This window comes from Larimichthys crocea, chromosome XXI (assembly GCF_000972845.2).
Source record: "Larimichthys crocea isolate SSNF chromosome XXI, L_crocea_2.0, whole genome shotgun sequence".
Taxonomy (NCBI): Eukaryota; Metazoa; Chordata; class Actinopteri; family Sciaenidae; genus Larimichthys; species Larimichthys crocea.
This window is the reverse complement of record NC_040031.1, coordinates 15,165,392-15,186,403: the sequence shown is the minus strand read 5'-3', so window position 1 is coordinate 15,186,403 and position 21,012 is coordinate 15,165,392. Positions and strand designations below refer to the sequence as shown.

General features: G+C 38.5%; 2 protein-coding genes across 2 annotated transcripts; both read right to left on the bottom strand.

The window, feature by feature from the left end:
- Positions 1 to 124: 124 nt before the first annotated feature.
- Positions 125 to 6,921, bottom strand: sigirr (single immunoglobulin and toll-interleukin 1 receptor (TIR) domain). Its single transcript, XM_019253995.2, has 10 exons — positions 6,651 to 6,921; positions 4,997 to 5,275; positions 4,514 to 4,721; positions 4,276 to 4,403; positions 3,614 to 3,754; positions 3,383 to 3,526; positions 3,098 to 3,200; positions 2,777 to 2,927; positions 1,935 to 2,112; positions 125 to 871 (listed from the first exon to the last, which is right to left on the bottom strand). Exons 1-10 carry the CDS (start codon positions 6,718 to 6,720, stop codon positions 699 to 701), a joined length of 1,575 nt encoding a protein of 524 aa, XP_019109540.2. The 5' UTR covers positions 6,721 to 6,921; the 3' UTR covers positions 125 to 698.
- Positions 6,922 to 8,032: 1,111 nt separating this feature from the next.
- LOC104932021 (anoctamin-9) lies at positions 8,033 to 20,511 on the bottom strand. The gene is made up of 24 exons (XM_027272514.1): positions 20,049 to 20,511; positions 19,316 to 19,390; positions 19,074 to 19,196; positions 18,848 to 18,984; positions 18,651 to 18,700; positions 18,496 to 18,554; positions 17,803 to 17,882; positions 17,246 to 17,380; positions 17,069 to 17,162; positions 16,932 to 16,992; positions 15,478 to 15,560; positions 15,136 to 15,240; positions 14,842 to 15,006; positions 14,727 to 14,763; positions 13,389 to 13,500; positions 12,463 to 12,520; positions 12,243 to 12,340; positions 11,952 to 12,148; positions 11,711 to 11,863; positions 11,473 to 11,620; positions 11,260 to 11,382; positions 10,832 to 10,925; positions 10,460 to 10,572; positions 8,033 to 8,499 (listed from the first exon to the last, which is right to left on the bottom strand). Exons 1-24 carry the CDS (start codon positions 20,067 to 20,069, stop codon positions 8,484 to 8,486), a joined length of 2,337 nt encoding a protein of 778 aa, XP_027128315.1. The 5' UTR covers positions 20,070 to 20,511; the 3' UTR covers positions 8,033 to 8,483.
- Between the last annotated feature and the right edge of the window lie 501 nt (positions 20,512 to 21,012).

The following is a 21,012-nucleotide window of genomic DNA, read 5'->3' as shown; positions in this document are numbered from 1 at the left end:
AGTCTGCCACACCCTGTTTACATATTTGCTCCTGCTCAGACAGGAACAATATCTGACCCTCCCTCTTGCACCCTTATTTAGTCTCTTATTTCACTGCAGGTAGTATAACCATAACGCCATGAGGGAGTTTTGCCAAACTGCTTTATTCATGTGCCTGTCATGTTGTTATCATTTAATTTACATTGCACGCAAAACTGCCATCGCTACAGAAATGTCAAGAAATAAGAGTTCTTCAGTCATGAGCGTTCTCCTGTTTCAGTTGACTGGCATGAGAACAGATACCAGTATTCTGTCTGACTTCAGGCTCTCTCTCACATATATTCCCAACCTTCGGTTTACTGTCAGCTGTCAAATAAACTGCTCAAAAAACAAAATCCCTTCAACTTTTCTGACATAACTCTGCCCTCTGCTGGGAGCTCAAAGAGAGAACTTGGCTGTAAAATAACAATCAATAAAAAAAACATACAGTCAGTAACTTATTTTGCAGATTGATTAAATCATTTAAGATAATTTTTTGTATAGCTTTTACACAACAATAGAAAATAAAAGTCTTTGGTAAGGGGGAAGAGAAAAAAGGCAACACTTTGATTTTAAGAACACACTGTACAGAAAAACAACAAGATATATAACATAATGGCATGGATAAAGATAAAGCAATGCCAAGGAGGATATCCGTGTAGGTGTTCATTTTCAGCAGATCATATGTCCTCCTCAGTGACCAGGCAGTAGAAGTCTGAGCGGGCTCCATAGTTACGTGACCCCAGGTCCGACACGTCGATGTCCACAGGTTTGGGCTCAGCTGCATTCATGGTAGCAGGAGGGAGGACAGGGGCTTTACAGGTCATGGCCTTGTACACAGGGAGGCGAAGCCCTGCAACACAAAGAGAAAAGATGAAAAATGTATCCCAAGTGAAGTTGATTTTTCACAGCTGTAGTGTTGTACTGCTTAATGCCACTACTCCATGCAAAGTTGGACTCATTAAAGGAGTAGTCTGACATTTTGTGAAATATTTATTTGCCTTCTTGCCATGAATTAGATGAGAAGATCGATACCACAATCATGTCTGTCTACTCATTATGAAGCTACAGCCAGCAACAGCAGGTTATCTTGGCTTAACATGAAGACTGGAAATGGGCTAAATATAGCCTAGCTCTGTCCAAAGATAACAAAATCAATCTACCAGCAACTCGAAATCTCACCACCCCTGAAAATGACAGGTTGTGGTTATACTTGGGGTTTTTGGCCAGGCCGAGCGACTTTAAAAAAAATTGTCTGTAGTCTGTTGTTGAACTGATTAAACAGATGAAATGTTACGTGTTAATTGGTGAGGTTTAGAGGTGCTAGTAGGCAGATTCTGTTATCTTTGGACTGAGTCTGTTTAAAAGTTTGTCCCGGTTTTCAGTCTTTGCCCTGATTTAACCTAACTGACTGTAGCTTCATATCTAAGTGAAGGCTGTAAGAGTGATATTGGTCTACTCATCTAAGTCTCATACCAAGCTATTCCTTTAACATGAAAGCATTTGCCTCTCGTGTCTCCTAAGGCTTAATACAAAACACCACAGACAAGCTGTTATGGGAAATATGTGCAAGCCCATCACGTGATATGTTTTACTTGTACTTAAGTTAAAAATTAACAGTACTTTATTCTGTGTTTGTTTATTTCAACTATTCTTAAACTAGGTCAAGCACGATAACTTTCAGTTTCACTCAGAAAGTGCAAGAAAAGCAGAAAGAGTGCCCGATGGTTGTTAAACATGAGTGTGCTTCCACTCATTTGTGCAACTTTATTATACATTTCTTTCATTTGCATGTGCAAAAAAGAAATGGTGTCTTTCATTTATGCAAAAGTTCTTTGCATATTTATGTTTATTTGAAGCGTGAACCTAACGTTAGTGCTTGAGGACTGTTCTAATCTGGAGACAGCTGTTCTTACCTAGATCTCCAGCAGGGTCCGTGTCTGAGCGGCAGTCTAGGTAGTCGGGGTTGAGGGTCAGCATGGGGTCCTTGTCATCTTGTAGCATAGTCTGAGGGTCACCTACAGACTCACTGCGAAAGACGACTTTGCGAGGCATCGCTAAGGCCAGCTCCTTCCAGAAGACTGAGGAGGGAGTCTGTGGACACCAGGCACACAGTCAGTAACTCGGTTAGTTTGAAATATTTTGATCCCAAATATTTGTCATTGATTGATGTGGTGATACATAAACACAAACTCTTCTGCTCATGTTTGAACAGCTTTGGTTATTTCACAGATTTCTGTTCGCTGGTCTGCAGTGGGCGGGGTTCAGCTGAAGAAAGGTAATGCTAACTTTTGCAAATAGGATTTAGCAGGATTTGAATCAAAATGATAAGAGCCACGAGTCAGTCTAGACACAATATCATATCTGATCAAACCACACTCACACAGTCATTAAGAAAGTGTGTTAAATGGATATTTTTTTCTGAACTGAACTCTGATTGTTGCTTTTTTTTACCATAAATATTTATTAATATGTTTTAGAAAAATACTTTCAGAGATCTGAAAAATATCCATTCACATAATAATAATAATAATAATAAATTAATAATAATATATATATTTTCATGTGAGTTGCCTGAAATCTAATACCTTTGTTTAATGACATTTAAAGTCCTCATATTGTATTTTGTTGTAAGCATGCTCAGAAAACTGTATCTATCTATCTATCTATCTATCTATCTATCTATCTATCTATCTATCTATCTATCTATCTATCTATCTATCTATCTATCTATTATTATTATTAATGTGGATCTTACCACAGAGTTGTACCTCCAGGTAAGTACAGTGAGGCGGTGCTGGTGTTCACTGAGCTGCTGCTTGATTTCAGGCCTCATGCGTTTGGACTGACCCTCCAACATGATGAGGATGGGACTCTTACATAACTCCAACAAGTGCAGAAGGCCCTGTCTGAAAACACACGCAGAACATTGTTATATACAGTAAACACTGCAGTACATGGCAGCAACACTGCCCTCAAGTGGTTTATTATAGTGATGATACTGTAGTCTGTTTTATACAATATGTAAACTGTTTGAAGAATGTTGTTTCTACACTGAATGCATCTTTGTGAGTCTGACCTGAAGTTGTTGCAGCACCAGTCCTGCTCAAGGTAAGCATAAGAGAGCACGACGATCAGACGCCGAGAGCGACTTATGTTCATGAGCAGCTCCGCAGAAGGTTCTGGAGACACAATATTGTTGTTAATTGTTAAAAAACTGACAGCTCTGAAACACAGTACATACAGCGACACAATGTTTCAAATTCAAAATCATGTTGCAGCTTCAAATTGGGTGATGCAGGCCCCTGAATAACAGGTAATCCTGCATTATAATTTCATAAACAATTGAAAGAAGAAAGCTTACCTGAGCCAGGTAGGATTTCGTTTTCATTGAGATGCACCTTGTATGCATTTTTATTCTCCAGGTGAGGTTTGAGAATAAAGTTGACAAACTTCCTGTCATGGTCGTTGTTCACGTACGAGATATAGGCGTCATATAATTTGCCATCTGAAGACAGAGACGCAAACACACAAGTGGTTTTAATAATGTAGTATTATGCACGAGTGTAATATATGACATCAACAGAAGTCTCACCATTGAGTTCATAGTCTCCGTAGGTGTTTCTGTACCACAGTTTGATATTTAGGTGACACCGGGAGTACACGACAGCAGCTATACTCAGTAACAGGAGGAGGATGATGGCTGCAATAACAGCAGCCGTGTGGCTGGGTATGCCTGAGCAGAAAAAACAGGATAACTTTAAATAAAATGAATCATCTTAAACTACAGAATATAAATCAACAGGGGTTCTTGCAACCACAACAACAAAAACAGAGACGTTTTGATGCACAGTTAATTCAGAAATAACTAACATTAAACTAAATCTAATCATGTGGTGAGTCATAAGGACTTTGAACTGTTTGTCTGGTGCTGATATATTACATGCAGGGCCAGGCTCGCTGCTGACATGCTGTAAAATTATACAGACTGGATGTATTTGTGACAGTGGTGCAAACACTCCCTGTATCACACTAGTTAAGTGTGCCGAGCTGACTTATTTCCTGACAATAGTTTTAAAATACACTGATCATGTCTTTCATACACTTTTTGATGCAGATACATGATTCATATCACAGTCATGGCTTTCACCGTTTTCTCCAAGCGACTTTGTTATATTTGTGTTCCCTTTTTATTTTTGAGTGATCTTTTTAGACCCAGCATACCGTATATATATATAAGCATCTTTAGTGACTTACTTGAATTGTCTAGGCTGAAATCAGAGGAAACGTTCCTCACTGCGCAACTGTAGAGCCCAAAGTCGTCCAGCTCCCTGAGGGTGATCTCCAGCAGACTGTTTACCATCAGCTGGCCGGCAACAGGAGACCTGAAAAGTAGGACAAAGAACTTGATCATACTTTCACTCTCAGATACTTTTATTTAAAATAGGCACATTATTAATAATGGAAAACTGATATTTAAAAAGCGTCAAATCACCATGAGGAGATATTATGCGTGTAAAGTGTGTGATTGGTGAGGGGTTGGTCATCTTTACTCCACTGCAGCGTGGTGTCACATTGCTTCTCTTTTGGGTCCCAGAAGAGGAGAGCAGAGCAGTTCAGTATCACCGTGGATCCAACATTCCTCCCGAGTCTGGTCAGATTCCCATTTGGTTTAAACTCTGGGGCTTTGGAGCACTGGGATTCTGTGCAAAGACATACCACTGTTATCTGTGTTCACTGCAGGAGCTCGAGACAATAGAGGCCTTCATATGCGCTGCCAAGTACCGCTGCTGGAAGGCGCGCTGAAACAAAATGCCTCTTGCAGGTGTATCCGTTCAGCTAGCCCCTTCAACCCCCACCCCCATGCAAACTCTAAGTTTACTCTAGGGACAAATAATAGCCTACTGCAAGAGCCACGCAATTACAGAGTCAGGTTTGAGATGACTTCATTACACTTACACATGGAAATAATATGTACCTTTAACTATGAGACGCACTGTGGATGAGGTTGTGCTGTTGCCCTGTTGCACACAGGTGTAATTCCCTTGGTCTTGGAAGCTGAGGCTGGCAAACTCCACGTAGGCCTTCCCTTCCTGGGTGGGGAACTGCTGACAGTCCTTCTGCCAGGTCAGCTTGAGCTGGGGGGAGCTCTGGGACTGGACAAGCTCCAGAGGGCAGTTCAGCCGATATGGAGGCCACTGCTGCCCCACATAGAGCACCTGCTCCTTAAACCTGCTCTCATCCACACAGGACTGAGCTACAAAGAGAGATAGGAGGAGATTACATGGTATTCTTAATACTAGGGATGCAGAAAATCCTATTTTTTTCTGTCCAAAACTGACGCACAGAGTTCTCTTACAATACATGAAGTCAGGGGTGGCTGTGGCGGTACAAACTACAACTTTTGACCTAGGAACATATATTTCATAACGTAACGTCAGAATCCGCCATCTAAATTAAATGTTCAGTGTGTTGTCCAGGGTGTACCCTGCCTCTCGCCCTAAGTCCGCTACTAAAGGCTCCAACCCCACCGTGACCCTGGTGAGGATGAGCGGTTACAGATAATGGATGGATGTGTTGAATTCAGTGTCATTTAGCAATGACGTTGCAGATTGTCACTAACTGAATACTGTTTGCCTTGTAAGCATGAAGGAGAAACCCCTATTTAGAGTCAGGGTTTGTCCATTCTAGGCTGCTGGAACGAGACTATAAAAGTCTTATTCCAATGTAGCCAAACATAGGGATATTCTTATTCTTATTTTCAGATTAGATTAGATTAGATTAGATTCAATTTTATTGTCATTATACATGTATAAATACATCAGATGATTACACATAAATGAAAACTTTAGTACCTTTAATGTTGTGTGATTAAACTGAGACACTGAAAGTAGAAGTGGCCTCAGAAAACACTTTGCATACTGTGAGTCTGTATGCAAATGGTTTGTGGAGCTGCAGACGATAGTGTGGTTTTTTGGCAAAGGAGGGAGTGTCTAATGGTGCATGAAGTTGAACCTGTTTACTCTTTACCCCTGGCAGACTCAGAGCAAAACGGTGTTTTGCTGACTAAGAACAAAACAAATATATAAGAAAAAGCTCCGACTCTTCTTTTTATGTTTTTCGGTGCAAACAGCGGAGACATGTTATTAACTTATATCAAACCTAAGAGCTTCTTTGACAGCACAGATTTAAAACACACCTCACATAATCTAACTAATAACTGGCTATATGAAACTGAACCTGTTCTTCAAGATATTCAGCGCATGCGCACATCAAGACCTTGACCAGAAACACAACTAACCCGAACAACAAGCTTTGTTTTATTTTATTTTTTCTTTTCTTTGTTTCTCAAACAAAAAAAACAAAAAACAAAAAAAAGACACACATCCGGGTCCAAGGTCCGGGTCTGGTCCTCATGTTGCCAGGCAACAGCATGTGACAGATACAGTGACCGTATTGATCTTTTGTATTTTCCCATCAAGTCTGACTGTGACTAATGGGCAAATATTTAAAAAAGAAAACAGCAAAGTCAATACAAAAACTATAAATATATTGTGTGTGTATTTAAGTTCCCATTAAAGTATATCATATCTGAATTAAGTCACGTGAATAAAGTTTTGTTACATCCTTACCGGCTGCGAATAAACTCTTGTCCCATTCAACAGTGCACACCAATAAGAGAGCGACTAAAATCACAGCCATGAGCGGCAGTCTTCCTCTTCCTCGTCCCTCAGGTGAACAGATGAACCGAGTGAAGGTTGTTTGTTCTTTTAAACCTCCATCACAACCTATAAAAGAACGTGTCACTTTATTACACTTCAGTTACGCTGAGCAGTGCCGGGAAGGTGACTACGCGCTCGTCAGCCTGTTCCTGTTGATCAGCTGCACCTGGAGAGACCTGAAACTCAGCCGGCTATTGGCTCCCTGCGGTCACGTGACGTGGCAGCGCTTTCACCTGCTCTGCATGAAAACCGTCGAAACTGAAGAGATAAGATAAGGAAAACCAAAATACACCAAGCACTTAAAAAGTTCATGGGTTTTACTTTCCAGTAAGGCGCATTTTTATTTATTTATTTTTTTTACAGGATTTATTGTAAATATGTTGTATCCAAGGTTAATGTTTATAGTCATATATCAGTTACAAAATGTGTGTTGCCAGGTTATTAAAAACCAGACTGTTTTTTAAAATTATTATTGGGTAATTTCTGCATTTATAAATGTTGGTAATTCATGAATACACGTTCATGAGTTTGGAGTTTGTTTAATAACCCATTAATACTAGAGGTATACATGTTAATAAAGTCAAAAATCAAATCTGCAGCTTTAACTGTTAAAATGTTAATAAATTAAATGACTTTACCCTCAGAAACCTAGATCACATAAAACCTGGCAACCCAGAAGGTGTCTTTATAAATGTTTATTACCTATTAATTTATAAAACTATGAATAAACAAATAAAGAGTGCCTTATCAGAGAGTGGTATAGTGTTAAAATATATTTTCTTTAAATTGTATCTTTAACATGGTACTCAGAGCTCAACCTTTTCCACACTGCCAGGGATACATTTCTTTTTAAAATGACTTTTAATACACATAATGTAAAAAATATTGAGACAAATGAATACAACTGTGTGTGACTTCTATGTAAAATCATTCTCAGATCTCAGGTGATTAAATCTTCCTCAGGTGATTTAATTCCCATAAACAATGAAGGAGGAGGGCCTGACTTCAGTGTCCTACATCACTGACGCTATTATCGAACACAAATAAATACAGATTGACACCAGTACAAAATGTTTTTACTCTTAAATTTGTCAAATGGAAAAATCTCAACTATGACACATTTAAATTGAATTAAACCTGATTTTAAAATACATTACATGAGGCCAAAAGTTTCCTCTTTTATTCAATAATATAAAATATTACAATGCAAAACATTCTTATGTCTGATTTACAAAAGACGCCATCAAAATCAGTCTGCAGTAATGACATTAATCGTAGCACTTTTTTTTTTCTTTTTTTTTTTTACAGTATAAGGCAACATCGTAACACACAATCAGTACTGTATGTGCAGTAGCAGTATAAATTATGTTTAGTTTAGGCTTTCAATAAAAACACTCACATACATCTCACAAATATAGAGATCCAACAGTAAGCTATCAGTGCATTCTTAAAATAGAATAAGAATAATCTCATGAAAGACGTGGTCAGTAAAATCTGTTACTGTACATTAGTCTGTCTTCAAAGTCCATTTCATAGACGAGAATCCAAATAGCCAGCACTTAACATTAGACTGCAAACAATAAAAGAGAATGAAAGGCCTCCATCTGAACTCTTCAGAGAGATGATTAATGGCTTCGAAGTTTGACTCAACACTGTGATAGTCTGGACACTTTAATGCACAAGGCAGCACTCGGTTCATGACCTCAGGGGGAAAATGTGTAATGTTAAAGTGTCCGTATGCTGTCACGCTTCAAATGAGCTGTAAGAGACCAAAGCAAGGACTTGTTAGTTGCAGGATCACAATATTATATATGTTTACATATATATTATAAACACATAACTAAAGCTATAAACTAGAACATTTAGACAACACAGATACAGTTCATTTTTTTCAGTGTATATTTCTTAGAATTAATTCATGAGGAGAAATACTGCCTGCATTGTATATGTATATCTGTATATCTACCCTGCAACCATTCACTTTCATTTCAGAAACTCAAGAAAGTGTTACAGTTTTGTCCAGTTGCTAACACACTGAAATGACATGGATGGCACAAATATTTAAACTGACACACAGGAAGCAAAACCTCATCTCAAATCTCCAAAACTTTAAACACATTTTCTGCTTTACACACATTTTGCAATTCGAAGTGGCTCTTTTTAAGTGTACTGAATGCAGTTCTCTGCATAAGACACAACAATCTGACATAAAGTCACATGTTTGCAATTTCAAAACACTGCCATTTAAAATGACTCTACGTGAGCTCATTGGCCACTACATGTGCCACCTGGCCAAACAGGTAGCACATGGTGTTATGCAATTGTTAACACTTCAATCAGGAAGTAAGCAATACAAGACCATAGGTGAGCATCTTTGGAAGGGGTAGAGCAGTGTTGTCAAATTATTTTGCTTTCCTCTTTATTTTTTTATGTATTTATGTATTTTTTCTGACATTTTTTCAGCTTACTGTTTTGTGAGCATATTTTAGTTCACTCCAACGTAAATATGTCTGCTGTGCATATGTTGCACTGACTCGTTTGGTGAAAAATAAATAAAACAAATATTTCAATAGCACGTGTGTGTATCTGCAAATATTTCTGTGCATGTGAACAATCTGAAGAATTCTCTACAGTTTGAACTATGTTAGTATGATGGCAAAGCATACTAAAGATGAGACTGCTTTTCATTATGCCCAACAGTGTGTAGTTGGTTAGACAAAAATCTACGAATACGAATGAAGTGTGTGCCATCTGGTGCAAAAGTTTGATTTTGGTTGCAGTCTTTCATTTTGCGGGATATCTGAGGTGTTTTGCAGTTCTGGTGTGTGGTTTGGTGAATTGTGTTAGTATTTTGATAAAACCAGCCTAGTTTGCAAAATTGTGTTTAAGCAAATAAAAAAACTGTAATACAGTGGACATCTCAAAAGTTTTAATGCAGTGGTTCCCAAACAAGGAAATCCAGAAGTCCATGTGACAAAGAAGAAGAGTGAAAGTAAAGTGAAAACTTTCTCAGAGGAAACATTTTGACCTCTGAAACACAAGTGTGGCTAATAACAGCACTAATGTGCCATTGTATTGGTGTAAATGTGGCATTACTATTGTTATTCTTTCTGTCTGCTGTCTGTGAATCTAATTCATTAGAGAAACGAGTGCTCTGACGCTAGCAGGTTTATCAAGATTCAGCTTATCTAGATTTTTTTTAGAAAGCGAAACAAAACCTAAGTTGCGCTAATCAAACACATCAGTTGTCTTTCGCACCTTGCATCAGCAAAGCCAAAGTAGTATAACTTTTCATTTGCAAATAAAAATAACGAGAAACATCCAGTCCATGTTTGAGCTACAGATGCACTGAACAAATATTTTCATAAAAACCTCCCTGTGTGGGACTCATTGGGATGATTTTTATGTAATCAGTCAGCAGCAGCTTGAATGAATGACATTTTTAGAATGACACTGACAAAGAAACTGCATTTGCTGTGGATCGGTCACATCATGGCCCATACACAATACCTGCTATTAAGGTCAGTACCAGCACCAATACTGATCGAGTGCTTCAGATAGATGAATCCAAATTTTAGGAACCACTGTATTACATTTTTATTGTTTTTAATTTGCAGTACTTAAACAAAACCACAAGAAGGACATGTTACATGATACTATGTTTTTTTTTTAGAAACCAGCTGTCATGCCAGTCTAACCACATATTATTCAAAGCTCACCTGAGTTCTTCTTTTAGTCTGTTGAGTTTATCAAAGAGTCTATCATTCTTGACTTGCATGGGAGCGCTCGGCACAAACCAGGCTGCAATGAACTTGCAAATGACAACAACATGCTGCAAGCAGAGAAGGAAATGTTAGGAATGCAATCTCCTTTTCTTTCTGTGGACATATGGTTTCATTACACACTTCCTTATTCTCTTATAACTCAGCTCACTGTTCGTATGTGTGACATCCCGAGTTGTAAAATAGACAAACAATGGTGAGATTTTGGTGTTGTGTTGGTTGGATGCTACGCTACAAAAGAAGATTGTTCAAAGAAATCAATATAAAAAAAGGTGGTTAGTGGTTTCTGGTTTGATCTTCAGGGCTTACCTCAAACAGGATGACAAACGCAAAGCGTACTGCTAAAATTAGCCAGAACTGTGGGGTAAAACTGTAGTCCTCGTTGCTCCTGTAGTCTTTATAGCTATGAAAAGAAACATATGTTATCTCCTTTATCAGTTGTTTTAAATATCACACAGTGGATCATTGTGAATACTAGCTGCCGTGATGGCCACCTATTTTTAAGACTTTAAAAATTGCACTTCTATTTACAGGTTACAGTCTTTTCAGGAATGTACTAGGAACCCTGAACAGTCATTAACATCAGTGGTTAACAGTATGAGTACTTACTCATACCACTCTGTTGTTACCCAAATTATATGTCTGGACATTGGTTTGTCCTAACCTAAAGTTAGAGTGATGCCAGTTAAATAACTCTTCAGCTGCAGAAGGCAAAATAGGATTAAAAGAGAACAAACCTGCAGTAAGAGACATTCAAGCCACTAGCAGTGACCATCTGATGAGGTGAAAACTCTTTGTGTATGTTCTGGTCACTCATTTTTGCAATGGAGAGAGAGTTGTTGATGTAGCCAACCATGCAGCTTGAAAAGCAAAATGATATAGTTTAAATGTGAGTGTTGCACAGAACATGACAGAACACAAACATTTTCGAGAAGAATGCACATTCTCACTCAGTGTCTGTTCCTGTGCCGTTGGCACATGGGCCATAGCGGTAGCGGTACACCAATCGAGGGATGAAGTCTGAAGATACACCAATGACCAGCCCATTCGCAATGACAGCTAAGACACCGATAGCCTCCAACACGTCTATCCACACCCCTGTCGAAAGGAGATTTATACTTTCAGTACAACCTTTTGCTGTCAAGTTAGAGTTAACAAATCAATTCTCAGTTCATAAGAGACTCTCACCAATATCGTTGGTTTTCTTGGGAACCAGTCTGCGCTCCAGAGTGACCATTTTAATGGCATCCAAGCGAATCTCAATTACATTATTGATGAGGGCTAGCAGAGGAGCAAGAGGAAATGCTGCCACAAATATGGTGGTAAAGCTGAACTGGATCACTAAGGACAGAGAAAAGAAAAATATTGTTTGCCAGAAGCAGTCTATATCTCATGTTATTGTTGTTAAAGCATTCAGCAGAGTACATACCCATCTCCAGAAACTCATTGAACAGGCTGAAGGAGTCAACGTCATTGAGACGGTAGTTGCTGAGCCAGTCTCGAAGCTTGCAGTTGTCACACAGTTCAGCTCCGTATTTGGCCTCTGATTCATCTTTCAGGTAACAGTGGGCACATTTCCTCTGTAGCTTCTGGGTTCTTTTTCTCTTCAGCCACCTGCAAAACCAGCTGAAGCAAACCAGAGGCAGATACCCAGTGTGAGTAAAGTGAATTACACAGTGCATGTGTAGAATATAAAATCACAAATCTGATTTATACTCACGGGCCAGTGAACTCAAAGACATTGCTGATGGTTTGCTTGAGTACCATTATAATTGCCATTTGGATGAACAGGTCTGTGAGACATCCACTCGGATGACACTGAACAGGGAAGAGTGAAACGTTTGGAAAGCAATCAGATACAATATTCAGATTTATAACAGCATTTTAACTTTATAAAACATTTTGTCAATCTAAATGGAGAAAACATTCACGTTGCTCACCTCCTCCAGCCTCCATTTCCCTGCAATCCGGACATAACCACCAGGATGACCATTTATCCTGTCATATAAGTTATGGAAACACTATATTAGTGTTACAGTCATACATTTCCATTAGGTTTCGATAATGTTTGTTAATAAGCAAGAACAATGAGTTTCTTTCATTTGGACTTTAATTTAAAGCAACATGGTGTAACTTTCCCACCATAAAATAACAGATTTTAAATCATTTTGATGAGTTGTATGTTATTTCTCTCATTCTCACTCCAGGCCCTGTACGCCTGTTCTCAAACTATGTCATTTTATTCTCCTGTTATGATCTCCCTCAAGAAGTATGTAACATTTTACAGCACTAAGTCACACATGGTCAATGATTTCACTTATTTTAGTGAAACTGGAAGATATAATGTTTTCTGGTTTACCTTCTGGCTTCTTTGTATCAACTCAGTGATTTACAGTTTCCTGATGGACAGTAAAGTAAACTGGGCTGCCTGGACTGTATGACCAGAGGTGTTTTGGAAAGGAGGAAATGATTTTAATGGAGGAAGTTAAGAAAAGAAAAGGAGAGAGTGACCAAGCAAGAAGCCGCCAGACAAGAGATAAATCTGGAACTGACTTTAAGTTGTTGGCAAGAGCGTCATGAAATAAAAGGCTGAAAGACAGGTGACAGAGTAACATTAGCTGGCTGCTATGTCTTGTGTTGTTGCACTTGCTTGATCTTTGGCTCACCAGCTTTTGTCCATAAGTAATGTAATCATAAAAAATACACACATACATACATCTGTCCATATTTACCACAGAGACATTGTACTCTGAAACTGGGGGGACCAATTTATACACAATGTTGGTTTAAATTGTGAAACTGAGCCTAGAGCCAGGTGATATGGCTGAAATGATGTTAAAAAGCATCAAAGTCCACTTGTTCTTACCTGCCAAGGAAAAAGGCTACGTAGAAGAGGGAGGAGAAATAGGTGAAGAACTGGAAGGTGAACATCTTGACGGTGAAACTCTTTTCTGTGGCAGCAAACGACCTTGTTTCCTCTAAAAAAGACAGACTTCATGTCAGCGTTCATGCAATTGAATGTTTGGTGGATCGATGGCACAATCTCACACACAGCAGACTCCCTACTACAGAACTGAAATTTCTATTTTTTACTACCTGAAAAATTGTGAAGGTATAATAAGCATGTTCATGTTCAAATCTAAAGTTGTTGTTTTTTAATCTTCCATTTCTATGGACAATTTTAAGAAACTGTAATTAACACATCACAGACAAACTTGACTGGTTCAACACAAAGTCTACATGGACACTCGACTTCATGATGGCAGGTTCAACACTTCAAACAGACAGAGAGCTATCGTTAAATTAACTAATGATTACATCTGTGCATCTTCTGCCATGACAAGTCAAAATATCTGCTGCGAAAAGAATCCAGATTGTGACTGGAAATGATTACTCATGACCCTTTGTGACTTGTTGCTGCATTGTGAGCTGTCCAGAGGGTGCTGTTGTCCCCCCTCAGGCTGTTTATTTTGGTCGTTTTTTTAGAGGTTTGAGATGTTTATATCTCACATTGCCCCATCCCATCTTATTATTTATTTTTTGAACGTTCAGATTTGTCTTATGACCCATTAGGGGTTCTGACCCTCCAGTTGGGAACTCGGCATGTCAGGTCCAGTGGCCGATATTTTTATGATGATTCCTGCACCATTTCCCTTTTCTACCTCTCTCTCTCTTTCAGTTCCTAGTGTACATCTTGTAATGCCTCACTTTCCGCTGAATATCACCTGACCTACCACACATATTTACAACTTTTCTCTCCAATTAGCATAGACGCCCAGTTCAAAAGTCCAACTTTAGCCTTTAAAGCAGTTGTTTGATCATAAACAACATGTCTTCATATAATGCCAGTTTCTTTTATGACTCATTGCTTTTAATGTAAGTGTGCTAAGACTTTCCTGACTGAACCCGCTGCTCTGTGTGTTATCTGTGTGTTATCTGTGTGTTAACTGTGTGTCTGACCTGATTTCTGTCTGAGTGCCGCCTTCCTGCTTCAACCTTGATGGATTTCTTTGTCGGTTCTCACCATACCTGACTATTCAAATAACTGCGTGTGTAACATTTTGTTATCCTGAAGCACATTATTATTTAAAATAAAACAATAAAAAAAGGATGTTTTAATGCTAATGTTTATATCTGCCTGCAAACATGATTGGGATATTTGAGTAACCGCATTTCTCTTTAAAATTGGCATAAGTAAACATACCTATTTCACAGAGCTTCATGGCTACAATCCTGTTGATCTGCAAAGAAAAAAAGACATAATCAGAGTCACAGAGGATATCACTAACAGGAAGACAGATACTAAGACACCTGCGTACCCGTGTCATGACAGTGATGATGAGGTAATGGAGGATGGCCCCCAGCATCATTGCTCCGCTGTTGGAGTGGGTGCTCAGGAACTCCCATGATCCATCAGCCAAAAGCACTGCTGCAATCACCCTGAACACCACCAAAGCATGTGCCAGGCCAATGATCACCAATATCTGTGGGAACACAAAAACACTCATTTGTATCACTTGGGCCCTTTGCAGCACTACTGAACCATACCAAAATTTAACCTGCTGAAGTCTAAAAATGTATGAAGCTCTGAAGAGTGTAAAAATGACACCCACCATAGCTGTGACACAGATCAAAACCAGGATGCTGCGCAGATAGGAGTGCTTATGTTCTTTTGGTGCACACTGGGCATTGTTCACAATTTCCAGGATCAGTTCCTCCTACAGTAAAACATAATAGAAAAAAAGAAAACAGTCATAAAATGCAATAAGCACTGAAGTGGTGAAATGTTTTTTATATATATATATATATATTATATAATATATATATATTATATATATATATATATATATAATAATAATAATATATATATATATATATATATATATATATATAGATATATATATAATATATAGTATTATATATGTATGTATGTATGTTTAAAACTGAGATAATACCTCCTCTTCACACCAATCAGACACTTTCCAGTCGCACACATAGGAAGCCCGATGTCTCTTCCAGAACTCCAAAAACAACGTTGCTGTGAAGATCAAGGATTATTAAGTTAACTTATTATTAAGTTCATAAAGTCTGTGGAACAAAAAATATATAAGAAATGAACAACAGGGGGCGGTTGGTAGCGTAGTGGGTTAAGCGGCTGTAGCAAGAGGCTACAGTCCTCGCTGCAGCTGGCCCTGGTTCGAATCCTGCATTGGACGGCCATTTACTGCGTGTCATTCCCCCTCTCTCTGCTTCCTCTCTATCTTCAGCTGTACTATCATAAAAGGCCAAAAATATAATCTTTAAAAAAAAAAGTAATGAACAACAGTGGCAGCTTTTGAACACATAGATCCACTGTGGTGTTAATAACTTTTACCACTTTTGGGATATTTGGTAGAGGTTTTGCATTGATTTGCATTTGAATATTAACATGATTTCATTTAAGGTTTCATATTTGAAAAACTTCCAATATTTCCATTTACATATTTGCTTTTTGTTATAGCATACTGATACAGGGCTGACAATTACAAAGTGGGGGGCTGTGTTTAAGTTTTGGAAAGTAAGACAACTTTATAGTTTGGGTTAGGTTTAGTGCATAAAAACATTTGTTAAAAATAGAAATTTGGCAGCAGAAAACTCAGAAACTGATCCTTGCTTCTGTGGTCTTACTGTAAACTGCTACTTGAATGGTAAATTGCGTCATATGAGCTCCAGCCCTTGTTGACCTTTTTCAGATGGTAAACATAAAATTATAGTGTTTTCGTTTTTATATGTTTTTTTAACCTGCACTGTAAAAAGACTTCCATTTTCTCCCACAACACCCTATCAGTGTTCCACTTTTCTGTCCATGACGCATTCTTTCTGTTTCTTACTGTCATGACTCCCTTTTACATAATTCCTCTTATATTTCTCTTAATCTGCAGTTTCTGTTCTTGTTAAACTTCCACCCACAGCTGTGCTGATAAACTTCACTCAAGTAAATTATCATCTTGCTTGAATCCTTGTTTTAATCCACAAAAACAACACGGTTTTAAAAGCTGAAAAGGGGTGGTGAAAGAGCATTTATATGTTCTTTAGATGACTGCTTGACCACCCCCATGGCCAGATGGCCCAGGCTGAATAAGATGAGAGTAGCCAGGACGAGTAGGTTCTTTCGCTGATGTGGCTTCTCCTTGGCAGTACATGTCTCAGTGAAAAAAACATCCAGGCAGTTATATAAACCGAAAATGAAAATGAAAATGAACGAGGCAGATAAAGGACTTAATGTACAAGTCGTACTATATAGGCAAAAAAATTTGGAACGAAAAATGCTGGATTGCACATGATTTAGTGGCTGCAAGAAGAATCACATTACGTTCAAACAAAGATCTGAATATTGAAAAATTATGTCATGTAGCCACACAGAACTCACCCCACACTGCCATGAACATTGCAAATAGCACCGTGCCATTATTATCGAACAGTAGGCTCACCTGTAGGCAGACAAGAACAACAGTGAGCAACAGACACGCAAACATTCAGCTGTGTCCTGTAAATGCACTCATGTACCTTGGCATACGTGCAGGTATCGGATAGCTGCCACACTTTGCATCTCCTGTCACATAGTGGACACATGACTATGTCAGCCTCACAAACCTCCTTTCTGTAACACAAGAACACAGCTTTATTCATTGCAGTGAAAAGTTTTAATGCAGATACTGTGGAGTTAGTTGTGGAGAAACTCACATGAGGGGTGAGCTGTTGAAGAAGGCAAGGCCATAAAGGAAGACTATGACCCCAATGATAGCAGGCGGGATGAGCAGATAAGTGTACCAGCCCAACCACAGGTAGTACAAGGCCACCTTCTCCCCAAAGTAGTTCCTGATATAAGAATACACACGTTTACACAGACGCACACATTAACACAGACACATAGTCCAGAGACAATATTATGTCAAAATTATATGAATATATTGCACATTTGCAATTTGTAAACTTGAAGCTTTGACATGAAGCTTATACATATTTGTACTTAAAACTGGAAACATGATGCATGTTTACATTGTGAATCTAAAGACAAAGACAACAACTTAAATCTGCGGCAGCACTGAGTGCCGTGCATCATTTTAAATAATGAGTCCAAACAATCCCTGCATCATGCGTAGGATGTTGACTTGATTGCTGTTGTCTTGTTAATACTTGAACCTACTTCACAGTAGGGTGACATGGAAAACAATAATGCTGCAATAACAGCGACTGTAAAGAGCAGAGTAATGAATAGGCTGTTGTGTTGCAGTCCAAACCTGACAGCAGTTATGGGTTGCCCTTGGAGACAGGCTGTCCATCGTGCCCAGCTCTCCTTCAGATCTTTCTGTTTCTTTTTCTGAAAACAGAAGCACAGAAATCAAAGAAAATCTCCAGCATGGAGAAGATCTTAGTACATATCTGTGACCACAGCATACAGTCAAACTGAAAATGCTTACAGCATATAAATATATCACATAATATTTGATTTTATTCACTTATATATACACATTTGAAGAAACAATTAAAATGAATACTGCCTTATATTTCCAATAAGCTCGGTAAACGTATTTACATTTTAGTTTGTGGCAACCACTTCACCTCCCACGATGTTATTACGTAAACACATGATCATATGGTCACATATGTATCTGTGTATGCTCACACAGATGCCCACTTACTCCCAGCATGAGTGACTCACTGCATTAATGTGACTCGCATGTTGTCTCTGTGAACAAATACTTTTCTTGCAACAATATATTGCTTTGGAAGGCCACTGCCACTTTATAATTTTAGAAGCTCTTAGGAAGACAAAACACTTTAGTGGTCACGTGAAAATATAAGACTGATCAGAGACCTGTTTTTATTATTTATTCATACAATACCTAAAGACCAAATTGACTGTTTAGATCATAATATATATTAGATACTGTAGAAAGGACAAGGCATATGCTGTGTGTTGGGATTTTTACCTCATGCAAGCAGAATCTTGCTTCAAAAACCTTCATCTTCATAAGATCACGCAAACTCTCTAAGAAAAACAACAGATGAGAAGCATTACATGAAAGATTAGGTGTCCGGTTACCTGAGGAGCATCAGGACTGAAAATACAGGAAGTCTTTCTCACCTCCTGAACGGATATGGGTGTGATTCAAGATAAAGTGGACAATCCTTATCCTGAAAGAAGGACGATTCTAAGGGTAAGATTTCATCTCTGTGCCACAGGCTTTGAAGATCATTTGAACACGTAAACAATCACAGATACTTCTAATAGCATCTGTAATTGCTCAAAATGTCCAAAACAGCTATGAAAACATATTTTACCTGGTGCTGAGTGGTACAACATTCTGATCCGAGCTCCAGTTACAAGCGTCAGACACTTTGAGTAGATACCTGTACTTCTCAAAGATTTCTTTAGGTGCTTGAATCCCATAGAAGACGAGCTCATCATCAATAATTTTCTACCAGAGGCAAATAAAGATGAGGTAAATGAATGAATCATAGAGAAGTGTTACAAATTAAAGATAAATATATTTAATTAAACACTTACTGTGACTTTAATGTTCTTCTTTTTCAATTCGTCAATGTATTCAGTTTGCTTTTTGAAAGCCTCTCTCTCCTGATTATCAATTGTTTTGGCAACCAAGATGTAGTCGTACGATAGCGGAGTTTGCTGCATGATAAAAAATGATAAGCCAAAGTCAAACTTTCAGACATTAAGTGGATAATCTGTGATTTAAAGTGGACATGAATAGTTAGCATATTGTTAAAGTGGACACACGAAACTCTTACCACGGGAGGAAGTGATGTCTGTTCGTTGCCATTCTCTCTCACAACTCCCATTAATTCCAGGAATTCAATACTGTTCTATACAACACAATATTGATAAATAGTATCAGTCAAGAAGAAGTCAGCCAAACAGGTATGGCAACTCATGAGAAAATAATTTAGTTATTTGTATACACGTGAGTTTACCAAGAAGGGTAGTTTATAATAACAATCAAATCTAATAATAAACTTGTGAAAATAAGCAGTAAGGTCATTACCTCCAAAAGAATCTTGTCTAACCGTGATTTGGGGGGTGTGTCAGTAAATGCCACAGTGCTGAGAGAAACCTGTGGTGAGCCTGACTCACCGTGGGACTGTCACTGAGGAGGGTTAATCTCACCTGACTGAACAACCTGGCATGTAGATGTGCTCTCTCCCATCATGCCAATCTATGCTATTCACCCAGAGAGCATTATACACACAGGTTACATGGAGGCTAAAATATTAAAGGTGTGGCAGACCTATGAATACACTCTGACTCTGATGATACCAGTGGAGGTATACATCAAATTTAATTCAGATTAAAGCATTGTGTTAATCTGTGTAAGGCTTGGGTGCTGACAAGTGCAGAATTGGCAGCAGGCCTACAGTATGACAACATAACAGAAGCGTGGAGCAGGAGAAGCCTCAGAAAAGCTCCATTATGTATCAATACAACCTCTGTAGGCTGTTAGTATTTATGACAAAGGGCACTTACATTCCTCTTGTGGCCTTGCATGGTGAGTAGATGCGATTTCCCGAAAAAAAAAAATTAAAAAAAAATCCTCAGTCACCATTCAATGATCCCAAAGCGTCAAGCGTCGCTCACCAATGAGCCCGACTGAAACAATGACTTCAGGGGTTCTTGAAACAGGCAGCCAGCAACTTCCGTACTTCCTCCAGGAACAAACGTGCTGTTGTGTCACAAGCTGAGGAATGTAAAAAAACGACTCTACCTGTTGCTGGTGTCACAGCATTTATCTTTGGAGCCTCCTCCTCCTTCTTTTCTTTTTTTTTCTTCTTATGAGTTCAGTCAAGTCAACGATGCGGTCATCAAACACACAAACAGTGTGTTTCAGCAGCTGCAGACAAATAGATACTATTCCGGTGTGATTATCAGGTGCAGTGGAATGGTGTATTTCTTGCTACCTCCTCCTCCTCCTCCTCCTCCTCACTGGCATAAAAAGGACACCCACCCACCGCTAGATGGCAGCAAACACAGTGACTTGAACAGCCTGTACTGATTTATTGGCTGTGACTGAGTCATCGTACTAGTCAGCACTGACTGTGACATTTGTTTTGGCAAAAGAAAACCACCAAACACTTCAACACTTTGAGTCATGAAATTACAAATTGAAAGCATCTCAAGGTCCCTAATGAAAAGACTGAGCATTATTATAATTCACAGAAGAATATCTGCTATCCGAGTGAACAAAGCAGAATGAAAATAAGCAGCTAAATTCATCATAAAAATCAGGCTGAGCATTAGTTAATTCCTAAGCTACCATTTCTTTATCTGTAAATACCCAACCATGTATCTAATATGTTCAAAATAAAGTCACCTTATTAGATATTATTAGTTACCTTATTAGGAGCTTAGTTACTAGTGTATCATGAAGGTGACACAGTGTTACAGTAGCTTTCTAAGTCTCTGCTTCAGAGGTTATATTTCATTTCCCATA